The following is a 26,848-nucleotide window of genomic DNA, read 5'->3' on the forward strand; positions in this document are numbered from 1 at the left end:
TCCCTACCCGCACTTCTGTGAACTTATCAGGAGGGTGAGAAGGGACAGACATCTTAAATTAGAGCTCCACGCTCACTAATCTATCAGTTGAGTTGTAGGGCATTCTCCTTCTTGGATCTTTACTTACATTTCTGACTCCGGTGGAATCAAGTGGCGCCAGTGTAGCGGGAAAGCAAAGTCACCGAGCTGCAGGTGCTCTACGCACCACCACCACCCTGACCGTGCTTCTAGAGCCAGGGCCACGCCTGGCACACGGTTCCCAGCACGGCGCCTTACACATCGTCAGCTCCACTGAGCTGAACTGAAGGAGGACACGGGGACAGGACAGGATGATGGAAAGGAGATGGAGCTACAGATAAAATCTCTTTTCTCACATGATGAGTTACCAGCAGAACATCTTTCAAGGATCTGTAGCCTGAGTTACATTTCAATCTGCACATACCCCAGCCAGTCCTCTACCCACACACCATTCTGGAGAGTCTCAGTTGAGAGGTCATTTATGAAATGTATCAACTCTGACTATGATTTCATCTTTCGAGCTCTCTCTCCTGCCCCTCCTCTGACCACATGTTAATATGTGCCCACATGCGCACAGCCTACGAAGCACCAAGAAGCAGAGCCAAAGAGAAATTTAATAAGCTCCACAGTTCCTTTTCAGTCCCTTGGGTCAGGTGTTCATAAGAATTCCTGTCTGTGGCAAACTCACAGTTTAGCTACAGGCAGATCTTTGTATTCTCTCAACCTGGTGATAAAGGGAGAGAATGGAAGGGCAAAACAAGGTGGGAAGGCTCAACTCTGAATATTACAGGCGAGAGAATATTCCAGCAGGGGTGAACTACAAGGCAGAACTCTTCCCATCCAGTCATGTATCTCTCTACATTTGTTCTCACCAAATCTCTTCTCTGGGCACTCTGAACACTGCCAGCACTGTCTTCCCACGCTGGCTCTCTTTCTTATCAGCCTGACCTTTTCACCCAAATCAGATCTGGGTTTCAATCTTTGCCCCAGCTTTGAGTCCTCTTTTCTTTCCCACAGGGCACAATCTACAAAGTCCTGAGCTCTTGATGAAAATGATTTTAAAACACTTGTGTGTCCAATCCTTCTGCAGAAGCACTTGCACAGGCCCTGACTCACTCCACCTTCACATCCTCTCTCTGATAAGTGGCTGCTTTCCTTCTGTTGCTTCCCCAAATTTCCTATTTATTCTCATATTTACTCCTACACAATGAAGTGCTTGCCTATGCTCTCCCTCATATTTACTCTATCTAAATTTCCTCCATTTAGGTCTCATCTCTAATGAACTTCCATCACAAAATTCTTCTGCAAAGGCTTTCACATGAAAAAGACATTCTAAAACAGAAAAATAAAACTATAATAAGTTGCAAGTACTATAAAATTTAAACACTTAGAGTAAGCAGATTATTCTATTTGAAGTTTGAGGTATCTCACAAATCATAATCCTCTTTGGGGTACATGACATACCATTAAAATAAAGACAACATTAATGAGAATAATGACATCTTCACAAATATGTAAGAGTGAGAATCCTAACAATGATAAGTACTTACAAACAAAAGATAATCAATTAGTTTAATAGGTAACTGTGTGATAAATCTTTTGAAGAATGGCGAAAAGCAAGAAGAAAGGTGAGATTTTATGTAATCTTTCATAATGGCTAGAGGGGAAAAACGGATAATTATGTTTTTCAATGGAATTCTTTTGATCACTGGCCACTCAGTACAGTTTTCTTGATCCAGGTCTTCAAAGCTGAGATCATAAGTTTTAATTCAAACGCTTTCAACTGAACGTTAATAACTCTAACTTTTCTAACTGCTAAACAGCCATAATTATATTAAACTAGTGTGGGTGTCGGGACCAAAGGCTAAATGGGCAGTTGTCATTTTCTTTTCTGGAATCACCTCTGCTGTTTCCCCAGAGTTGGGGGGGCCCGGGTGAAGGCTCCGATGGGGAGGGATGTGAGGGTGCAGCTTCTGTCTCATAAACACTCACCGGATCTGCAGTGTGGCTTCCCCCTCCCTCCCACGTTTGTTTGGTTGAAGGATCGTCAGACAAGAGAAAAACACTCCCTCTTTGGAATGTATTCTGCATGAGCTGCCTTTTTAGAAATAACCCTCCAGGTGCTGACATGAATATTCACCAGAGTACGCTGGGTACAGGGGCCAGCCTCCATGCCATGTACGCTAATCCTTCAAAACGTATTCCAGGCGAGCTACCAGGGTAAACTCCTGTACAGAAATCGGTGATGGATATTGGATGGCTGAAAGGAGGAAATCTGAGCGGAGGAGGCAGAGATGAATAAATCACTTGCATCTGTCTAAGGCCCTCTGCAGCTAGACTTGTCACTTGGACTCAAGCACAGCATGAGGCTTCATTAGAATACTATACTTGGTGAATTAAACTGTTTCTTTTGTTCATCTGGCTTATCCTTCCTTATTAAGAAAAACAAACATGTACCTCCCCTGTGCCCCAAAGCCCTATCTACTGGACCCCTTGTTACCTTCTTTCTGTTTGGCTGATAGGGTACACCAGGCACCCTGAGAACACAGGTCCGGTACCACGCAGGCACCAACGCAGCCATACGAGCATGCGTATACACCCCTGCGCACACACACAACACCCCGCTCTGCCTCCCTGCCCTGACACATTCAGAAAGACACAGGCAGAAAAGATTAAGAACCTCACAAACCAGGGAAGGAAGGAAGGAATCGTGCCCAGGGTGGTGAGATCACAGGCTTCTCAGGACCCTCCTACTCTGGGGCTGAATCCCCTAGGAGTCAACACTGCGGTTCATGCCGAGGGCAGAAGGGACCTGGCTGAGGCAGCCTGTCCCAGTCACACAGGAAACTGTTACAACACTCTTCAGACAATGTTTAAGTGTCAGGGGCTGGGAGACATCCCTGAGGGTAACTTCGAAGGAGCTAGCGCTGGAACTGTTCTAGCTGTAAGCACGGTTCAAACCCTAATAGTTTAGGGCATCCAGCTGGGGGATCCTGTCAGGTCAAAGAGAGAAGGAATATGAGTAAGGAGGAAGGAAAGGGTAGCTTCTGCGACATTCTGAATCAAGTTATCCCTCAGCCTATTTGGACCACAAAAGGCTCCACTAGCTCTCCTTCAGCCTCTGATGGACGCAAGGACGTTCCGAGGCAAAATGTAGCAGCGGCACAGGAGACAGCACCAGAGTCCAAACTCTGCGTCTACCTTGAAACCTTATCTTCTCGGATTTATACTCTGTTAAATGAGGTGTGAGGGTAGGGGAAGAGAGGGAGACAGAGGCTAATTTGGATGATCTGTGGTTCCTTGTTTCCTTACTCTTTTTCTTTTAATTACAAAGTAACACAATGATAAATCCTTCGGAACTTCTTATAAAGTATCCAGAATAAAAAGGTGTATACTAAAATGTAAACCAGTATTTTTAAAAACATGCTTTAGGAGCAGAACCCCTTTTACAAACAACGTCTAAGAAGAACCTCAATATTCATAACAGGTAAAAGCAGAACCACTCTACCAAGGTCAGCGGTGGGGCCTCATCTGCCAGACTTCCTCCTGTAGTCACCAAGGCTCAGCCCCCATAAAACACAGTAGGAAAAATCATTGGATCATGGTGTATACCATGACCCCAAACTAAACACTGATATTAATGCTCATATCTTTAATTAACAGTCTTATATTAATGACTATTATTATTCACACTTTTTGAAACCATGAAGGGCAAATGGTTTCCCTAATTCTTCACTTTTTTAGTGAGAAAAGGAGCTGAACAGATAAGAGCACTGGTAAACTATGGTCTGTGGCTGCCTATTTCTGTAAATAAAGTTTTATTGGAACACAGCATGCCCTCTCACCAGAGTGAAGAGGCTGTGACAGAGACTATAGTATACAAAGTCTAAAATTACTATATGGTGCTATATGAAAAAAAGTTTGCTAGTGCCAGGAATAGAAAACTAAAGCTCTTCATATGGAGCAATAAAGAGTTATGGCACCAAATCAAAAATAAAGGTAGAGCTTAAGGCTGAGCTTAGTCCAGAAACATCTAAAATCCCTTTCTTCTGTTGAAAGTTTTCAGTAGATTTTCATGTAGCCAATTCTACACAGAGCTGTTAGATTCTGCTTAGTCCTTAATCCCACCACTATTACTGTGACAACTGTACAGACAATTCTTGGCTTGTTGTTCACCCCAAATTTCTGGTATTTCTGCTAAGACTAAAGAAAGGAAAGAAGGAAAGGAGGGAATAAAGGAAGGAGGAAGGGAGAGAGGGAGGGGAGGAGGGAGATTCCAATTAAAAACGAAAACCTGAAAACCATTCCCAAATCTCTGTTCCCTGAATTGATGAAGGCCTAGGCGCTACATTCTCAAACTGAAGATACGAGCAAGAACCACACTTGACCACGACCCTCCACATCTCTATGAAGCAGCACGCAGGCAGCAGAGTAGGGTGAAGAAGTTAGAGATGTGGAAAGTCAACAGTTCAGTTCAGTTCAGGCGCTCAGTCGTGTCTGATTCTTTGCGACCCCATAGACTGCAGCACGCCAGGCCTCCCTGTCCATCACCAACTCTTGGAGCTTACTCAAACTCATGTCCATTGAGTCGGTGATGCCATCCAACCATCTCATCTTCTATCATCCCCTTCTCCTCCCGCCTTCAATCTTTTCCAGTATCAGGGTCTTTTCCAATGAGTCGGTTCTGCACATCAGGTGGCCAAAGTATTGGGAGTTTCAGCTTCAGCATCAGTCCTTCCAATGATATTCAGGACTGATTTCCTTTAGGATGGACTGGTTGGATCTCCTTGCAGTCCAAGGGACTGTCAAGAGTCTTCTCCAACACCACAGTTCAAAAGCATCAATTCTTCAGCACTCAGCTTTCTTTATAGCCCAACTCTCACATGCATACGTGACTACTGGGAAAACCACAGCTTTGACTAGACGGACCTTTGTTGGCAAAGTAATGTCTCTGCTCTTTAATATGCTGTCTAGGTTGGTCAGAGCTTTTCTGACCAAGTGTCAGAAGGGACAAGTGTCTTAATTTCATGGCTGCAGTCACCATCTGCAGTGATTCTGGAGCCCAAGAAAATAAAGTCTCTAACTCTTTCAATTGTTTCCCCATCTAACTGCCATGAAGTGATGGGACCAGATGCCATGATCTTAGTTTTCTGAATGTTGAGTTTTAAGCCAACTCTTTTACTCTTCTCTTTCACTTTCAGCAAGAGGTTCTTTAGTTCCTCTTCACTTTCTGCCATAAGGGTGGTGTCATCTGCATATCTGAGGTTATTGATATTTCTCCTGGCAATCTTGATTCCAGCTTGTGCTTCATCCAGCCTGGCATTTCACATGATGTATTCTGTATATAAGTTAAATAAGCATGGTGACAATATACAGCCTTGATGTACTCCTTTCCTGATGTGGAACCAGTTTGTTGTTCCATGTCCAGTTCTAACTGTTGCTTCTTGATCTGCATACAGATTTCTCAGGAGGCAGGTCAGGTGGTGTGGTATTCCCATCTCTTTCAGAATTTTCCACAGTTTATTGTGATCCACACAGTCAAAGGCTTTGGCATAGTCAATAAAGCATAAGTAGATGTTTTTCTGGAACTCTCATACTGTCTCGATGACCCAATGGATGTTGGCAATTTGATCTCTGGTTCCTCTGCCTTTTCTAAATCCAGCTTGAACATCTGGAAGTTTATGATTCATGTACTGTTGAAGCCTGGCTTGGAGGATTTTGAGCATTAAAGTCAATAAATAACACACAAAAGTTATATGGTCAACAATAAGGCAGTTAATATGACAGCAGTAAAACACTAATATCTCAGGAAGATGACACCACAGACTAAATCATACCAATTAGATAGACTGGTGTTTACCAGTCACCAGGAGAAAATGGATTTGTAAGGTTCTATCCCCTTGCCATCTCTCCAGTGCTGTCTACTGTGATTATAAAAAGCATCTTACAAGATACCTGACCAGGGCAGTCTATGACCACAGAACAATAAAAACCTTACAGTGCTTAGTGTTTTAACACAGCTTCTCATTTGGAATCTTTAATGAAAATAATTTTAAATCAGTTCAGTTCAGTCACTCAGTCGGGTCTGACTGTTTGCGACCCCATGGACTGCAGCATGCCAGGATTCCCTGTTCACCACCAACTCCTGGAGCTTACTCAGACTCATGTCTATCAAGTTGGTGATACCATCCAACCATCTGATCCTCTGTCATCCCCTTCTCCTCCTGCCTTCAATCTTTCCCAGCATCAGGGTCTTTTCCAATGAGTCAGTTCTTCGCATCAGGTGGCCAAAGTACTGGAGCTTCAACTTCAGCATCAGTCCTTCCAATGAATATTCAGGACTGATTTCCTTTAGGTTTGACTGGTTTGATCTCCTTGCAGTCCAAGGGACTCTCTAATTTTAAATGGATGGGCTCTATTTCAATGTTCTTCCCCAAAAGTTCCAAATAATATCCATAAATTCTTTACTTTTTCTCTGAGACTAAAATACACAGCTAAAATCCCACTACAGCAAACATAATCATGACAAAGTAATTTACCTTTCTACCAAGAATGCTATTATCAACAAGATATTATTCACTGGGTTACTGTTAATTCTCAAACAATTCTTTATAGATAATGCTTTATGTATTTCTAACAACTATCACGAACTTCATAATAAGTATACCATTTGGTTATAGATGCTTTAATATTCAGCTTCCCTGGTGGCTCAGATGGTAAAGAAGCTGCCTGAAATGCAGATCGAACCTGATTTCGATCCTTGGCTCAGGAAGATCCCCTGGAGAAGGGAATGGCTATCTACTCCAATATTCTGGCTTGGAGAATTCCATGGACAGAGGAGCCTGGTGGGCTATATATAGTCCATGGGGTGGCAAAGAGCCGGAACACAACTTTAATCCTCAGAGATGAAGTGACTACAGAAAGTTAGACATTGAGAAAAAAGTTGACAAGGGCTTGCATTAGACATCAGGGGACAATTAAATGATATATGCCTAAGGGACTTAGGAACAAGATCTATTATCTTGGACCACAACTACCCCTTCCTACAAGGTCCTTGAGGTAAGCACCGACCAAGGAAAGTCCCAGCAAGTAGGAAGCAAAGGGACTCTATATTGCTAGTAGAATTTTTGGCCCCAAACACTAATGCAAGAGATGTAAGACAAGGCATGGCATACTCCCTTTCCTCAAGTTGGTTATGCCTAAATAGCTTCACCTAAAGCAAGTTAGGAGGTCTGTTCTATCCCTTCTTCCACTCGCAAAACTTGCTTCTTATCACTTCCAAATGGAGGAAGGATCAACTCAATACACCTTCTAGTACCACTGAGACAGAGTGGGTACAGCACGGATCATGGTCCCCTGCTGCCTAGCCCTGAACTACCCCTGGGCGGAGGCAGTAACCTTACCCTATCCACCCTAATAGACAAAAGAAGAAATAAGAAAGCCCAAGGAGAGGAAAGATTGTGTCTGCTTGTTGTGAGGATAGAGAGGAGAGGAGAGAGAGATGGAGGAGAGGTAGGAACAGAGAGGAAAGAAGGATTAGCGGAATTAGTCCTGGCCATGCCACTTAGGGCCCAGTGGAAGACAAGAGAAACAGCAGGGCTTCCATTGCACTGTGGCCCCTCTCACTCCTGCAAACTCACACATCTGATCAATGTCTCCCCTGGAAGAGGACTAAAGGCTCGGACCAAGACCACCATTTGGGGGAGGAGTAAAACAGGGACGGGGAAGGCACAAGAAACCATGGTAGGGAAAGAAGAGGGTATTTTAATTTTTTCTCCCAAGACAGAATTGTGGTATTGCTACAACCACTCTCTACTTATTGTACTTTTCATTTCAAAAGTTCCAAAAACCAGAAATATTCACTGTAATCTTACAAACACCACATTCCAAGAATTTAGGAGAAGACTGGATGTGATAAGACAGTTATTGTCCAATATTCCCTTGGAAAGTCAGAGGTCTTTTAATGTATCTTTTCACTCTAGGGCTGATGGGCATGAGTGTTTAAACTCCAGATGTTAAAAACTGAAAATGTTATCTCTAGCGGGACTTTTGACATAATTAATCCACCATTACAAAATAACACAGATATGCAGTGAAGTTCCAGTATTAGAATTTTATATGTACAGAAAAAAAGTCAAGTCTCTCTAATCTGAGGTATAGGTAAACAGGTATTTTGGTTAATCAAATATGTCTGGTTAACAGATTCCATACAGACTGCCAACTTTAAAAAAAATTCAGAAATGTTTAAAATACACTTAGCTAGAGTAAAACCACACCAAATAAAATGTATTCTCCTTTTGAGGGCACTTAGGATCTTGCCTGCCTCCCAAATTTTATTAGGTACATCCACTTTCACTGTGCTGGTAAAACACGAAGACCAATTGCAGTAAATTAAATGCTGGTAATAGTTTGTAACAGAAACTTAGTTTTTTCCAAGAGGTAAATTTCATGAATAAGAAATCAAATATAGATAAGCAGTAATGCTTCTCATTTTGGATCAGAATTACCCAGTAAGCAGATATAGGCTTTTTATTTACAGAACATTTCTGAAACTGAGAATACCATAAAGTAAAATTATCATATTTACTATTTTAGATACATCCAGAAGCTGTGGGCATTTAAAAAAGTAAATAGAAAAAAAATACTGAATTATATACTTTAAATGGGCAAATTATACAGTATGTGAATATTTCAATAAAGCTTTTTAAAAATAAATGGAGCATATGAAATATGGAGATTTATAAAAATCCCAAAGCAGATGTGAAAAGTCAAGCAGGAGGAAGGGTCTGCGGCAGAGTTGTTGACTAGATGAGCCAACTCCTTGCCATGACCCTCAACTTATTTGCCAGCCGTGCTAGGGCTGACAGCATGACAGATCCACCTAATAACTAAGCGGAAGTTGGCTAGGTGGGGCTTCAAATAAAGCTTTGGCTTTTTCTAATAAAAAGAGACAGACGTGACTGGCAGGGTTCTCCACACTTAAAAGTTTGTGTTTCCCTTTGTTCTTCTCCTTCCTGCCTAAATGCAGAGGTGGTAGTTAAAGCTGCAGCAGCTGTCTTGTTTCTCTGAAGCAAAAATACAAGGGGAAAAGACCAAGATAACCAAAAAGCTCACTGAACTGCAGAACCAATACTAGCAGCCACTCACCTATATACTTTTTATGTGAGAACCAAACAGATAAACAAAAGCAAAACAAAACCAAATAATTTTTTTTTTAAAGCAAACATTTAAAAAAAGTCTTTCTTCAGAATTCCCTGGTGGTCCAGTGGTTAGTACTCCACACCTCCATGGCTAAGGGCCCTGGTTCAACCCTTGGTCGGGGAACTAAGATCCCACAAGCAGCATGGTGCAGCCATAAATAAATAGTCTTTCTTAACCAGTTTCTTTGTTATTTGAAGCCAAATGCAAGCTTCTTTGGAGCACATGAGGGCTAGGAATAAAAATAAATGTTGTCAAGTCTGAGCCACAACATTTAATGAAAAAATTTCTATAATTTACCTTAGGAAATGAGGGTGGGTTGAACCAGAAGATACAATGCCTTCTCTCACTTTCTTTTTAAGGCCATAAGAGGCTCTGTAGGATTGTGAAAAAAATTGTAATTGCCATGTTCACGGTGGAGAAAAGAAAAGGATCTCAAGTTATACTGCAGTCTCTTCCCATTTTAAATGGAGACAGTGAAGCAGCTAAACCTCCAGAGCTACTCAAAAACACCAACAACTAAAAGGACCATTAAATTGTATGGAAAATCGAAACAGTCTTGACTGGTATTTGGTTACAGTAAAAGGATAATGTGGCAAGGCTGGTAATGTCATAATCATTGAGGGACATAGTTTCAGACATATAAGATAAAAGGAAGAAAGAGGATCCTTACCACTTGCTCTTAGGGCACAGGAAAGAAAATCCAGGCAGAAGGAAAAGGCACACTCTGCATTTATCTATGTAACCAATAGCCCTTATACTGAATCTGATACATTGTTGAAAGAAGTAAAGCAGCTGGAGGGGGGGGGGGGCGCGGGGATTTCTCAGCCCCACCTAAGGCCCCGAGTGTCCAGGCAAGTTGCTGAAGGTAGTCCTGTAAGGGCACCAAACAGCCTGTCATAATCACTCTTCCTAAGAGAAGGATGCACAATGGAGGTAGATGGATGGAGAAGATGGGGAGGTGGAACAGTTGCTCTTGATCTCTGTGCTTCTGTTTGTTCTTAAACAGAGATGCAAGGATGTTATGGTCCAGTGCATCTGTGGTTACCATGTTACAAAGTGCAAAGTTGAGAGAGAGAGGGAGGCAGAGACAGAGAGACACCAGGTGCTACCTAGGTCACCCAAAGCATCTTCACAAGGTGACAAATTTGGGCTCCTGGTGGTGGTTGGGAAATCTGATTTGAGAGTACCTGAGGACTGGAGGTTTTAAAAGATGGATTACTGTGTTGTATTAATTCAAGGAGTAATTTCTTAAATGAAGGTGATCCTTCATCAGATTTCAAAACAGCTTCATTTACTTAATACTCAAAAGATAGATTTGTGCAGTTTGATGTATTAAATTTGTAGAAATCTTAGTCAGTTTGCTGAAAGCCCTGTACTTCTGCTAGCCTTTATGAGAACAGTCACATTTCTATGACCCAGCATGGCCAATCCTGTGGGAAGCAGCCTTTAAAACATCACCAGACTCAAACCACAGGAGTAGGTTGATGCTTTCCCTTCATTTGATCTTCCAAGGTGAATGGTTCCAGTTATTAAAATGATTGTGTAAAGCACTATTGGTAAAGTATTTGTTTGAGAGGGGTCTCAAATAACAAATCTGGATAATTACTAAACATATATTTGCACATGAAATACTGGGTCCAATGGAGTTGATATCCTCTGTAAAAATGTCTTCTTGATGGGTTAATGTTTGAAAACTGAAAGGATTTTTCTTTTCATGTATTCAGCTATATTTTATGATGACTAGTTGTCAAGTTCTCTAATCGCTCAAGGGAGATAAATGGCTGACATGTGAGGTAAATCAAACATAAACAAACACACACACACACTTTTTTTGGCGGGGGGGGGGGGTGGTGGTGGTGGAATTTAACCTTTCCTATTTTTCTAAAGAATATCTGAATTCTAGTTCCCTTCCTGTATTTTTAACAAGCAACTCAGTTGCCATAGTAATATTTTCTGGTCTTGAAATACCTCTAGGATGAATCTAGCTGAGACATATTTACTGTTCCCCCAAACTCTGCTATTGTTTCTAGGCTCCAGGATTTCTGGTCCCCTTAGTGTTCACACAGTTCAGACTCTAGCATCTACTGGGAACCATAGATAAAATTTTTTATTCAACAATTGTTCTGGGAACCAGAGTTCTGAGGTCTGAGGGTGATAACAGAAGACTCTAGTGCAATGCAGATAGGCTGTGAGAGAAACAACGTTTGGTAAATAAATCATGGATCAGCAAGACAAGGAAGAATTCTTTGGTTCAGTGCTGTGACAGATGACACTCAGCATGACTGATATGAAGCAAATTTTGTAAAATATCTCTCCAATTTTGACTAGAATTATAGGCAATCTTAATCCAAGCCAGAGGAGTCATATTTTCAGATGTTTGTTGTATTCTTTAGACTATAAAAAGGAAATTTTTAGCTCTCTAGGTCACAAAGAAGGTTTTCCTAATGTAAATAAAAGTATGCTTGCCTGCGTAGCACTCAGACAGAATGAAATGGAAGCAGCATGAAATGCGAGGCAGCCGTGCTTACCTGTGCTCATGTCAGCGCCTAACGCCAGAGCTTCATCTTAGTCATTTGCGGGAGATGCCAGATCTTTAGCAGTTTCCTCACATACACTTAGAACAGACACACTGAGCAAATATGATGTCCAGTTTAGTTGATAGATAGAACTCCCTTTAGTTGCACTAACACACTATGTTGTCAGCTCAGTCAATGAGTGTTTGTTGAGTACTCACAGCATGGAGCACTGTACCAGGCACTTGGAAATTGCTGCAAAGACCCAAGTTCATCTCAGTACTACAATCACTATCTTCAACTTGAGGTTATCTGTGGTACTAGGAGAACCTGAGGGCAGCACACATGTAGAAAACACTCATAGGACTTTAACGCGTCACTTGAGTCATCGGTTCAATTTCTCTTTTCACCCTTACTGGACTAGGTGTTCATTTGGAGCTACCGAATGGGACAAAAATGGTATGGCTTGTGGTTCTTCTTTTTCTCTGTGCCTGTCCTGTGGGAGGGAAGTGGATGAGCAATAGTTTGGTGGGGTGGTCAGCAGCAGTAAGAAGGAAAAACTTGCAGTAAAAAATTGGATTTCTAATTTATAGCCTGGACAGATAACCTGGAATGACTGCAGTCACACAAGTGAAAGGCCAGTTGAACTGGGCATGGACTTAAGAGCTCAAAAGGAAGGAAAAATATGCTGGGATGAATAAGGACCACAGTGGCATTTCTAGGTGTTTTTTTCAAAGATCAGCTTGCTATTGCTTTGTTTTATCCATGCTTAATAACTGCAAGGCATAAACTAATTTGTGGTTCAGAAGTTCTGTGGCAGATTAACTTTTTAAGTGGCAGAATTGTTTTTTTTTCCCCCTATTGCAAAGTAAGACTCATCCCCGCAAACTAAAGAGATTATGAATATCCACCAAGAACATACTTTGGGCAAGATTCATTTTGCTCTAACATACTATATTCATATAACATTTTCCAACTGAGTAACTCAAAATATTTTTGTGTCATTAACTCCTTAATCCTCATAACACCCAGGAAGGCTGTGGGTTTATTTAGCTTCATCTATCTGTGCTGTTTCAATCTTTCAACAGCCTACTTACTCACAATTAGGTTAGTTAAAGCATTATGGGTATTTTACTTACAGTATTGCTCATATCAATTACAAAACCATCATTTTCAAGCTAATGTAAGAATTGTTAATTTAATTGACTATCTTATAATTAGGGTTTCAAACAAAGTGCTGTCATTTATTAGCTGAAAAAGATTGGGCGACAGGCATGCTTAATGTGCAGCATATGTGATTTCTCATACTAACCTCAAAACACTTAAAAGGACATCATGATTAGCAAGCAGAAAGATAGTAATTTTTAACCTTAGGCAACAGAGGGACTATAAGACATCAGGTAGATTTGGTTAGTTACTATGACTCTACCTTAGTCTTTTTATGCGGTCAGGCCTCTGAAGATTTCCTGTTATTTAAATTTTAATGTTTTTAAAATGGCATGAAAATGATATAATTACTACTCAGTTACCCACTTTTAAGGCACGTTCCAGGCAATTTCTCTCATTTCTTCTCAAAATGAATAACTTTCATCATGCCTGTAAACCTAGCAACAACAAAGACAAATGCCTTTATTTCCAAGTTAAAACTGCCTGCTCTGGCTCTTGGGGATGAGAAATAAACGCCAAGGATGGGGAGAAGTTTCATATAAACTCAAGGCGTGCCAGCTGCCTGTTTCTTTCCTGGGAGCTGGTTCCCGGTCAGGAACAAAGAAGGTAGCTTCTAAAGGCACGAGGGCTCCCCAGCTCTGCCCTCCCCTCCTCAGTGAAGAAAACTCTCCTCTAACAGTGCTAACAAGACACTGGGATGGGTTTATGGCGGTGGGCGGAATGGTTCTGGGAGCTGGTGACTGAATATATTAACAGAAACAGTGACAAGACATCTCAGGGCTGCCCCCCTTGAAACCCCCTTCCTCCCCTCGCCTCTCGCTCTCCCTCCATCACTCTACTCCAGTCTCCCTGGCCTCTTTGCCGCTCCTGCCACCTGCCTCGCCTGTTCTGTGCTCACATGCTTGCGGCAGGGCCTTGGCATTCTGTCTGTGAGGCTCATCCCCCAGGTCCCCAAGTGGCTTGCTCTTCCCATCCTTCAGGTTCTGCAAAGTGAGGCCTCCCCTGACCATCCAATCTAAAACTGCACTATCCCCACATCCGAGTCCTCCCTCCTGATGGTTCCGTCTCTGAAATATCTGACACATTACAAATCGGGCTGTTTACTGGTTATCCACCACTGCCTGCCTCCCCTCAACAAGAATGTCAGTTCTGCGAGAGCACTGATGTTTGTTTTCTGTATTCAGTGCTGTTTCCCCAGGGCTTAAACAGTGCCTGGCACGTAGTACAAGCCTCAATAAATGTTTGCTGAGTGAATGAAAGAAAATGGAGAGAGGAAGAGAGGATCAGAGATCACGTTTCCAGGTTTGCCTTTTTAGGAACCACAAGAGTACTTACTATAGCAGACGCACTAGCAGGACTAGGGTCTCACAGATGGTGGTTAGCTCTGGTCATGGTCTGCCAAGAAGGAAGCTCTGCTTGTCTACCCAGCTACAGGGGAAACCCTCAGGAAAGGAAGAAATGGTATATATGGATGGAAACACGCAAGCAAGAGAAATCTTATCCATGCAATAACTCTGTCCTTTCTTAGGAATAAAGAATGCAATGATCAAGATAATTCATGTTTGAGACCTTTGCCTCTGTGTTCACCATCGACAAAGAAACCTTAAATTTTAAAGTTAGTGTACCATGTGATTGGACCCCCACAGGGAGAGGTTTAAGGACTGCCAGACCTCCTCCCTCTTGGCTGGAGAATATGTTGGTCACCCAGCTCTGGAATGCTCTCCCTTTAGGGGCTGATTCAGCATCACTGGGCTTCTGTGGACACAGCGACTAGGAGAGGAACCGAGTCATCACCGGCAGCAGAAGCTGGGGGTCAAAGGTCACTGACTGATCAACCTGTCATTTGTCAATAAGCAGCTATCTGGATACATCAGCTGCTGCTAACCATGGCCTGCCAAGATATCCATCATTGCCCACAGGCATTGGCAGTGGAGAAATCCTTTTCCTTTTCCTCTTCTTGATCATGTCACAGAAGAGGCAAATGCAGTTCCTGACAACATAATGTTAGTTTCCTAGAGACGTGCCTCTGTGAATGTTCAGCCAGTTACTTGGGGCTTCAAATGCATGGATTTTCTCACTGCAAAAGCAACAGCTGGGCTTAAGGACGATGGAGGCTTCACACAGTGCTGAGATACACAATTCTGCCTTCAGTTGTGCTCATGTTCACCATCCCCCTCTGAGTCAGGAAAAGAAAAATTGTTTGGGAGAACCATTTTCATTTCACTTTTAAAGAAAACCAAATGGGACTGTTCTCTCATGTCTCTCTTAAGCTCCAGTGACACCTTTTTCTGGAGCTATATTCAACATCTGTGATTCTTTGAGTAGAGCCAGAAGCCAAGGTAGCCTTGCCACACAATAAGCCTGTTTGTCTCTCTCTGAGTTGTCACCTTGGCAACAACTTCATGAAGCCCCTGCTGGATCTAAAATTCTAGATCTCCCACTATATCTGCTATAATCCTCCTTTTTTATTGATGGACTACCTCATCTGCACATTCAATTTGTCAAAGAACACTTATTCTGAGTTGCCACAGGCTTTATATATCAGACGAGACTGGGAGGAAGCAGTAAGTAAACAATTATAATACAAACATGCCAAATGCCCTGGGAGGAATTACACACAGAATACACTGACTAGGGATGTCCGAATCAGCCCAGGAGATGACAGAGGGTTAGGCAAGCACTCCCAAAGGAGTGAAGTCTTAAAGGGGTCATAGAGCCAGGTAAGAAGTGATGAGGAGACAGTGAGACAGACATGCAATGAGAATAGCAGGAATTGAAGGAAAAAAGAGCGTGACATGCAAAACTGCAAATAGCTGGGTAGGCTGAGACAGTCTGTGTGAGGGTGGGAGGAGAGGCAGGAGACAGGCTGTACAGACAGAAGGGAGCCACAAGTTCTTATGCCTTTCTCTGAACTTTCTCCTGAAGGCAAACAGTAGCCACGAATCCTCTGAGGAAGGGGCAGGACCACATCAGACTCGTGGTAATGGTGTGGAAGGTGGCTACAGGTGGGGAAGGAAGAGCCAGACAGAGAAGAGAACCTAAAAAAGGTGCAGCTACGGTGATGGCAGTGGAGATGGGTAAGACACGAAGGATCTGTGAGATAAACAGGAGCTGGTATTGACAGCTGATTGGTTCCATGGGGGAGGTGAGGGAAAGGAAGGAATCCAGGAAGATTCCCATGTTTTTGGCTCAGTGGATGGATGGTTGGGTGGGGTATACCAAATGAGATGAGAAAATCACAGTATGAGGCAACCTGAACAGAGAAAGAGGAAAAGAGTGGGACTCCATTTCTGCCATTTGCTTTCAGATGCACATGGACCAATGTAAGGTGGCAGGGAGATGTGTGGTCCCAGGTAAGTAGACAGAATACAGGGGACATTAAAAGAGAATGGGCAGAGCTGCTAAGCAGCCAGTTTGCTTCTATCTTCATTGGCAAGAAGACGGGTCTTCAAATTAGAAATGGCAGAACAAACATAATAAAGGGAAAATTGAAGTCCCAAATAGTGAAATGAAAGAAAGAGAGTATCCAGTCAATTTAAATGATTTCAAGTCTCCTGCTCAGATGAGTTACACAACAAGCCTGCTGAAAGAAATTGAAGATGTAATCTCAGAGACACGATTGGTAATCTTCAAGAAATTGTGGAGACTATAAAACAAGAGGAGGACAACTGTTTTCCAGATTTTTAAAGTACAGAGGAAAAGATTGTAATGGGAAATATTCAGATAAGTTTCACACCATTTATGACAAGGATTCTAGAATGACTTATTAAATAGGTGGCTCATGATTACTTTAGTTAATGCATGCAGCCGAGAAAAAGGAAGAAAGAAGTTTATCTGCACTTCTATTTTGTCCAGACTGATGTGGCTCAGCTCCTTCCCCTTCTGAAGCACAATGTGAGCTCTCCGGCCTGCAGGACAAATTCACAGCTTCTCGATCTGTGATTTGTTGCCCAGAGTACTCAGCCTGTACACGACCCTTTATGAAAAGAGGTTGACAATTTTTTTTTTTTTTTTTTAGAGGTTGACAATTTAAATGAAGAAATTAACAGTCTGAATTCTCCAAGAAATTCAGCATCAATTGTCAGTATACCTCAGGAATCGACAAGCAGACTTAACTTCTGTACTTATTAGCCTGAACATCAATAAACCTTTGCCTATTAGAATCCTACTACCTTATTTTTTGTGCTATTTCTTTCTTTACAAATACTAATTTTAAAATGAGAACAAGAAACAGTAAGGCAGTTGGGAACATTTCCCCCAAAGATGGGCACAATAAAGGACAGAAATGGTAAAGATTTAGTAGACACTGAAGAGATCAAGAAGAGATGGAAAGAATACATGGAAGAACTGTACAAAAAAGATCTTAATGAAACAGATTACTATGATGGTGTGGTCAGTCACCCAGAGCCAGACATTCTGGAGTGTGAAGTCAAGTGGGCCTTAGGAAGCACTGCTGTTAATAAAGCTAGTGAATATGACGGAATTCCAGTAAAACTATTCAAAACCCCAAAGGATGATGCCATCAAAGTGCCACATTCAAAATGTCAGCAAATCTGGAAGACTCTGCAGCGGCCACAGGACTGGAAAAGGTCAATCAATCCTCATCCCAATTCCCAAGAAGGGTAGTACTACAGAATGTGCTAACCACTGGACAACTGCACTCATCTCCCACGCTAGTAAGGTCATGTTTAAAATCTTGCATGCTAGGCTTCAGTATTATGCAAACCGAGAACTTCCAGCTGTCCAAGCTGGGTTTAGAAAAGGAAGAGGAAGCAGAGATCAAATTGCCAACATTTGTTAGATCATAGAGAAAGCAAGGGAATTTCACAAAAATATCTTCCTCTGTTTCACTGACTAGGCTAAAGCCTCTGACTGTATGGAACATAACAAACTGTGAAACACTCTTAAAGAGATGGGAATACCAGAACATCTTACCTGTCTCCTGAGAAACCTGTATGTGGGTCAAGAAGCAACAGCTGGAACCCTGTATGGAACAACTGATTGGTTCAAGGTTGAAAAAGGAATACCACAGGGGTGTCTGCTGTCAGCCCGTTTGTTTAACCTATAAGCTGAGCACTTATGAGATATGCCAGGCTGGATGAGTTACAAGCTGGGATCAAGACAGGCAGGAGAAATATCAAACACCTCAGATATGCAGATGATACCACTCTAATGGCAGAAAGCAAAGAGGAACTAAAGAGCCTCTTGATGAGGGTAAAGGTAGAGAGTGAAAGAGTCGGCTTAAAACTAAATATTAAAAAAAAAGAGGGGAGGCATTTGGCCCCATAACTTCATGCTAAATAGAAGGGGAAAAGGTGGAAATAGTGACAGATTTCCTCTTCTTGGACTCTGAAATCACTGCGAATGGTGACTGCAGCCATGAAATCAGAAGGCAACTGCTTCACGGCAAGAAAGCTATGACAAACCTAGACAGTGTGTTGAAAAGCAGAGACATTACTCTGATGACAAAGATCTGTACAGTCAAGGCTATGATCTTCCCAGTGGCCATGTATGGTTGTGTGAGCTGGACAGTCAAGAAGGCAGAGTGCCAAAGAATTAATGCCTTTGAACTGTGGTGTTGGAGAAGACTCCTGAAAGTCTCCTGGACAGCAAGGAGATCAAACCAGTCAATATTAAGGGAAATCAGCCCTAAATACTCATTGGAAGGACTGATGGTAAAGCTGAAGCTCCAGTATTTTGGTCATCTGATGTGAACGGCAGAATTGCTGGAAAAGTCCCTGATGCTGGGAAAGATTGAGGGCAGAAGGAGAAGAGGGAGCCAGAGGGTGAGATGGTTGGATGGCATCACTGATGCAATGAACATGAGCTTGGGCAAACTTTGAGAGATGTGAGGGACAGGGAGGCCTGGCACGCTGCAGTCCATGGGGTCGCACAGAGTCAGACAACTGAGCGAACGAATTTTTTGTGCCATTTCTTTTGTTACAAATTCTAACTTTAAAATAAAATGAGAACAGGAAACAATAAGGCAACTGTGGTGGAGAACAATGAGGGGGGGAAGGCAGTCAAGTCTCACCAATATCACCTCTGGCAGGTTAAGATACAATGTAAAATATTCTTATGTTTATATATATATTATGTTTTATATATATTAATATTGTGTGTGTGTATATACATATACACACACACACACAACATTAATCTTCAAGAGACCTCTTAGAACTTTGAAAAAGAAAAAAGGGAAGCCTATTCAAGATCCAGATGGCACGTGAACTGAAGTATATCCTCTGGGGGATGTCACCGGTCTTAAATTTTAAAATCACATAATCCTACAAATCAAGCAATATTGGATTCAAGTTCCCTTCTTAAGGCAAACCAAAACAAAATGAAAACAACAACCAAAAGTCCAGACATGAAGATTATTAAAAAGATCTCTTAGTACCAGGTTTCATATTCAAATCTGTTTGGTTCATATATAAAGTCATTTACTAGAGTTGAAAAAGAGTTTTGATTCCATATCGCCTCTTTTGACATTATCCTGCAAGTCCCTAACCAGAACAAACGGAGACATAAGTCAGAGGTAAGCTGTATCCAGGTAGAGACCTGGTCCCTTCCCTCTACAAATTGCATTTTATTCCCTCCACAAGTCTAATTTTGGTGCATGTCACCACCAGAAAATCCAAACAAGCATCTTGTATTTGTCCCTCCATTTCTACCCCCTCCTCTCAACATTTAGAGGAAAGAACAGAAGAGGATCTTCACTGAAGTTACCGGGATCACCAATGTACCAAAACACAATTTGCACATGTGTCTTCCATTTTAAAAGTAATAAATGAAAGGGAATCTTCTTACCGTATTGACCCAATCATGTAGGGCTGGGCCAGCTGAACCACAATCGCGCCACTTCCTAGCTGATGACACGTATAACCAGAATCCCAGTCATAGTTCTTAGTGTCCCCGTTCAGCAAGGCATTTCGGCTCCGACTGACTCCTTCAATCACACTGGCACAATCAGCGATTGTTGCAACATTCTCCATGGGAACTGTGGATCCAACACAAGACTCAGCATCAAGAAGCCAAATATATCCCAATAGTTTGCTACAAACAAAATTAATTAATTACTATCAATGATAAAATAAAAATTAGAGCATCCTGACTACCTCAAGATATGAACACATTTAAAACACATGCCAAACAGTTTTTTAAAAAGTTGAACCCAAGGCTGAAACAAACCAAATCATATGCAACAATTAACTCTAAATAATTTTATTATAAAGAAACATGATACCCTATAAAATATAGAATGGATACATACACTGCAAAATATTACTACAATGGGAAACCACACAGTGGTTGAGATTAATAAACTGCAGCTACATCCAAATGGATGAATCAAAAAGCAATGCTGAGTGAAATAAGCAAGGCGCAGAAAAACACAGTGTAGGATTTCATTTACACAAAGTTTTTTAAAATGGAAAAACTAAAAATACAACTTGTTTAGGGGTACATATATAAATGTAAAATAAAAAGGAAATCCAGGGAATTATTACACAAAGTTTACGCTCACTGGTATGTGAAAGAGGAATATAAAATCTTGGAAGGACCCCTACTAATGTGTCTAAACATTAATTGATTTCATTTCCAAGATGAAATCCTGGAAGGGCTTCAACTTCTGGTCCTATTCTATTCTCAAGTGAGGCAACATGTACACAGGCACTTGTTTTATTAGTATTCTCTAAACTATACATGTTTATTGTTGTTCAGTCACTAAGTCGTGTCCAACTCTTTGCAACCCTATGGACTGCAGCACGCCAGTCTTCCCTGTCCTTCAGTATATCCTGGAGTTTGCTCATACTCATGTCCATTGACTCGGTGATGCCATCCAACCATCGCATCCTCTGTCATCCCCTTCTCTTCCTGCCTTCAGTCTTTCCCAAAATTGGGGTCTTTTCCAGTGAGCTGGCTATTTGCATCAGGAGGCCAAAATATTGGAGCTTCAGCTTCAGCATCAGTCCTTCCAATGAATATACAGGGTTGATTTCCTTTAGGATTGACTGGTGAGATCTCCCTGCATCACAATTCGAAAGCATCAATTTTCTGTTGTTCAGCTTGGTCCAGTTCTCACATCCATATATGACTACTGGAAAAAAACATAGCTCTGACTATACGGACCATATGGTGACTACAGCCAGGAAATTAAAACATTCTTACTCCTTGTAAGGAAAGTTATGGCCAATCTAGACAGCAGATTAAAAAGCAGAGACATTACTTTGCCAACAAAGGTCCGTCTAGTCAAGGCTATGGTTTTTTCAGCAGTCATGTATGGATGTGAGAGTTGGACTATAAAGAAAGCCGAACGCCAAAGAATTGATGCTTTTGAACTGTGGTGTTGGAGAAGACTCTTGAGAGTCCCTTGGACTGCAAGGAGATCCAACCAGTCCATCCTAAAGGAGATCCAGTCCTGGGTGTTCATTGGAAGGACTGATGCTGAAGCTGAAACTCTAATACTTTGGCCACCTGATGTGAAGAGCTGACTCATTTGAAAAGACCCTGATGCTGGGAAAGATTGAAGGCAGGAGAAGAAGGGATGACAGAGGATGAGGTGGTTGGATGTCATCACCAACTCAATGGACATGAGTGTGGGTAAACTCTGGGAGTTGGTGATGGACAGGGAGGCCTGGCGTGCTGCAGTCCACAGGGTGGTAAAGAGTTGGACACAACTGAGCAACTGAACTGAACTGAACTGATATGGACCACTGTGGGAAAGTGATGTCTCTGCATTTCAATACACTGTGTCTAGGTTTGTCATAGCTTTTCTTTCAAGGGAGAAGTATCTTTTACTTACATGACTTCAGTAACCATCTACAGTGATTCTGGAGCCAAGAAAATAGTCTGTCACTGTTTCCATTTTTTCCCCATCTGTTTGCCATGAAGCGTTGGGACTGGATGCCACGATCTTAGTTTTTTGAATGTTGAATTTTAAGCCAGCTTTTTCACTCTCCTCTTTCACCCTTATCAAGAGGCTCTTTAGTTCCTCTTCACTTTCTGCTATTAGAGCGGCATCATCTGCATATCTGATGTTGTTGATATTTCTCCTGGCAATCTTGACTCTCATTTGTGATCATCCAGCCTGGCATTTTGCATGATGTACTCTGCATATGAGTTAAATAACCAAGATGACAATATATAGCCTTGACGTACTTTGTTCCCAATCTTCCCAACCAGTTTGTTGTTCCATGTCCAGTTCTAACTGTTGCTTCTTGACCTGCATACAGGTTTCTCAGGAGACAGGTAAGGTGGTTTGGTATTCCCATTTCTTTAAGAATTTTCCACAGTTTGTTGTGATCTACACAGTCAAAGGCTGTAGCATAGTCAATGAAGCAGAAGTTTCTCTGGAATTCCCTTGCTTTCTCTATGATCCAACAGATGTTGTGATCTCTGGTTTCTCTGCCTCCTCTGAACCCAGCTTGTACATCTGGAAGTTCTCAATTCAAGTACTCCTGAAGCCTGGCTTGAAGGATTTTTAGCCTAGCATTACCTTGGTAGGATGTGAAATAAGCACAGTTGTACAATAATTTGAACATTTTTTAGCATTGCCTTTCTTAGGGACTGGAATGAAAACTGATATTTTCCAGTCCTGTGACCACTGCTGAGTTTTTAAAAAATTTGCTGACATGTTGAATGCAGCCCTTTAACAGCACCATCTTTTAGGATTTTAAATAGCTCAGCTGAAATTTCATCACCTCCACTAGCTTTGTTCACAGCAGTGCTCCCTAAGGCCCGCTTGACCTTACCCTCCAGGATGGCTGGCCCTAGGTGCGTGGCCGCATCATGTGGTCACCGGATCACTAAGGCATTTTTTGTACAACTCTTCTTGCCACCGCTCCTTAATCCTTTCTGCTTTTGTGAGGTCCTTTTCACTTCTGTTCTTTATCTTGCCCATCCTTGCATGAAATGTTCCCTTGACACCTCCAATTTTTTTTGAAGAGATGTCTAGTCTTTTCCATTCCATTATTCTCTTTTATTTCTTTGCATTGTTCACTGAAGAAGAACTTCTTTTCTCTTCTTGTTGTTCTTTGGAACTCTGTATTCAGTCGGGTACATCTTTCCCTTTGTCCTTTGCCTTTGGCTTCTCTTCTTTCCTCAGCTATTTTGTAAAGCTTCCTCAGACAACCACTTTGGACTTCTCGTATTTCTTTTACTTGGGGATGGTTTTGGTCACTGCCTCCTGTACAATGTTAGGAACCTCTGTCCATAGTTCTTTAGGCACCCTATCTACCAGATGTAATCCCTTGAAGCTATTGCTCACCTCCACTGTTATAATCAGCAGGGATCTGATTTAGGTCATAGCTGAATGGCCTAGTGGTTTTCCCTACTTTCTTCGACTTAAGCCTGAATTTTGCAAAAAGGAGCTCCTGATCTGAGCTCCACAGTCAGCTCCAGGTCTTATTTTTGCTGACTGTATAGAGCTTCTCCATCTTCAGCTGCAAAGACTATAATCAATCTGATTTGGGTATTGACCATTTGGTGATATCCTTGTGTAGAATTGTTCTCTTGTGTTGTTGAAAAAGGGTGTTTGCTATGACCAGTGTGTTGCCTTGACAAAATTCTGTTAGCCTTTGCCCTGCTTCATTTTGTACTCTAAGGTCAAACTTGCCTGTTACACACCAGGTATCTCTTGATTTCTTACTTTTGCATTCTAATCCCCTATGATAAAAAGAACATCTGTTTTTTGGTGTTAGTTCTAGAAGGTCTTGTAGGGCTTCATAGAACCAGTCAACTTCAGCTTCTTTAGCATCAGTGGTTGGAACACAGTCTTGGATTACTCTGATGTTGAATGGTTTGCCTTGGAAATGAACCAAGATCATTCTGCTGTTTTTGAGGTTGCACTCAAGTACTGCATTTTGGACTCCTTTGCTGACTATGAGAGCTACTCCATTTCGTCTAAGGGATTCTTGCCCACAGTACTGGTAGATATAATGGTCATCTGAATTAAATTCGCCTGTTCTCATTCATTTTAATTCACTGATTCCTAAGATGTCTACATTCAATCTTGCCATCTCCTGCATGACTACATCTAATTTACCTTGATTCATGGATCTAACATTCCAGGTTCCTGTGCAATATTGTTGTTTACAGCATCAGACTTTCACCACCAGACACATCCACAACTGGGCATTGTTTCTGTTTTGGCCCAGCCCTCTTCTTGGAGCTATTTCTCTGCTTTTCCCCAGTAGCATATTGGACACATTCTGACCTAGGGGGTTCATCTTTCAGTATCATATCTTTTTGTTTTTTCATACTGTTCATGGAGTTCTTAAGGCAAGAATATTGAAGTGGTTTGCCATTCCCTTCTCCAATGGACCACATTTTTGTCACAACTCTCCACCATGACCCATCCATGTTGGGTGGCCCTGCATAGCATGGCTTATAGCTTCCTTGAGTTACACAAGCCCCTTCACTATGACAAGGCTATGATCCATGTGATCATTTTGGTTAGCTTTCTATGACTGTGGTTTTTGTTCTGGAGGCTGTGGGACTGTAGTTCTTACTTTGTCTATCTGTCCTCTGATGGATGAGGACAAGAGGCTTATGCAAGCTTCCTGATGGGAGGGACTGGCTGTGGGGAATACTGGGTCTTACTCTGGCTGGCAGAGCCATACTCAGTAAATCCAACTGTCTGCTGACGGGTGGGGCTGTGCTCCCGCCCTGTTAGTTGTCTGGCCTGAGACAACCCAGCCCTGGCACTGTGGGAGGGCTAATGGTGACCTCCAGGGGACTAAGGCCAACACGCACCTCCCAGGACTGGGGCTGCCAGTGCCCTGTCTCCACAGCAGGCCACTGTTGACCCACACCTCCACAGGAGACTTTCAAACATCCACAGGCAGGTATGGCTCAGTCTCCTGTGGGGTCCCTGTCCCATTCCCTCGGGCTCTGGTCCACACAAGGTTTTCTGTGTGCCCTCCAAGAGTCTCTGTTTTCCCCAGTTCTGTGGAAGTTCTGTAATCAAATCCCATTGGAATCTTCAACATCAGATTCCCTGGGGATTCCCAGTCCCTTTGCCGGATCCCCATGTTGGGAAGTCTGAAGTGGGGCCTAGAACCTGTTTATATTTATTGCACTTAATAAATGTAGCACATTTGTTTAAAGAAGCATGATATACATATATATATATATATATATATATATATATTCTTCCAGTATTTTAGAATTCATAAAGTGGGAAAAAACCCAGAACATGGAACCAATCTCTTGTCAGAATATACAGTTATCTTCAGCCATGATGCATCTCCCTTGTTTGCTTACTATCCTGAGCATTTCAACACATATGCTCATCTCTTTGTTCAAGAACTGCTGCATTTTGAAACATCAGTTCTGTTTTGATTTCATGTCTCTATATCTGCTTCAAGTCTACATCAACCTGTTCACTTATAAAAGTCTAGGTTTTCCACAAAATGATAGCTGTTCAAAAATGATGTAGATTCTGTAAACACTGAGAAGAGAACGATGAAGAATGAAGAGTCTTTTAAGTCCACGGGAACCTTTTTGTGCATTTACTAGTGCTGGAATTTTCTTCAGATATTTAACGTATTTAACCAAAATCTACAATTAACCTTAGCTACTTGCATTCAAGCTATGTAGCTTACTTTATGTAATTTTAAAATAGATGGAAAAAAAAAAGACAATTGCTTACACTGTACTTTTCAGTATATTATACTCTTTGCAAAGAGAGAGGGTGAACAGTACTACTATCATGCCAAAACATTTCTAACTGCATAATGATGGGGAGTAAATCATCCTCCATGTCTCTTCTAAGCAATGCATACACTTTCCAAAGTTGGGCATGCCTGTTCTGGAGCCCTCATCTCATACACCTTCACTGCTTGCTACACTCTCTGCAGATGGGGACAACCATCCACAGATAAAGAAGAGGGAAAGGGAAGGAAGGAGTGATAGAGGATGGGTTTCCTGGCCATGAATCCCTTGAGAATGAAGCTTAACTCCAAAGCAACACGCAAAAACGCTGGTGAAATAACCTGTGAGGATGGTTTCCTAGCAGAGAGGGGCTTAGAGAAAAGCCCCCATCTGACTTTGAAAGGAGAAGAAATAAAGGACTATATTTAGATACTTAGTAACAATACCTCCACCTCATGGGAGAAAGAAGTATTCTGTGGTTTGGAAGAGAGAACTAAAGGAAGTGGCACAGATGCACAGTAAGCTGAGCTGAGACATGAAATCACACTGTGGGTAGCTCAGGCTGCAGTAACAAGACAGCTTCCATTCTCCTAGTTGCTTAAACAGCACACATTAACTTTTCACCCACAATATCATCACCCAAGTGATGAGCAGCAAGGTGGCTCTCAGCACTGCATTACACAGGGAACCTAAAGACGGAAGCTTTGCACTGATTTTTTTTTTTTTTTTTTTGGTGCTTCTTCAATCACAGCAGCAGTGAGAAGAGAGTGAACTGGGCAGTGGCTCTAACACTCCTCCCCCAAAGCAACACACATCACTTTGCTCACATTTTGTTCACTAAGGCAAGTCACTGAGCCTTAACTAACTTCAAAGCGGGTGGGAGAGAACTAACTTGCTGTGTGCGCAGAAGAAGAAAGGGAATGTGTGGTCAACAATATTGACATGTACCATAAACAGTAAACCAGGATGCAGGAACATTCAATAGAGAGATAAATCTAGTTCACTGGTATAAAGTATATACAATATTTCAATGTATAAATATACCAAAGGAACATTCAGATTGTTACCACTGTTTTCTTTGTGATTACAAACAAAGGTGTCTTCTTGTATACATAGGTAAGAGTTTCTTCAAGGAATACATAAAACATATACATGTATATATTTACACACACACACCCCCGCACAAATGGAATTGTACTTGTGGCTATGAGTTACCTCACTGGCAGGATGTCAGCCCTTTCTTGGTTAATGTATTGAGCTGAAATATTTAATCTTTTCCTCTATGTGATTTGTGC

General features: G+C 41.9%; 1 protein-coding gene across 3 annotated transcripts in view; it reads right to left on the reverse strand.

Annotated features, from left to right (window-relative positions):
• Positions 1 to 26,848, reverse strand: part of BTBD9 (BTB domain containing 9) — a 402,401-nt gene that overhangs the window by 80,777 nt on the left and 294,776 nt on the right. For all 3 annotated transcript variants that reach the window (XM_043450576.1, XM_043450578.1, XM_043450577.1), the window contains exon 8: positions 19,710 to 19,899. In XM_043450576.1, the coding sequence (XP_043306511.1) occupies positions 19,710 to 19,899 (190 nt within the window). The remainder of the gene's footprint in view (positions 1 to 19,709; positions 19,900 to 26,848) is intronic.

This window comes from Cervus canadensis, chromosome 28 (assembly GCF_019320065.1).
Source record: "Cervus canadensis isolate Bull #8, Minnesota chromosome 28, ASM1932006v1, whole genome shotgun sequence".
Lineage (NCBI taxonomy): Eukaryota > Metazoa > Chordata > Mammalia > Artiodactyla > Cervidae > Cervus > Cervus canadensis.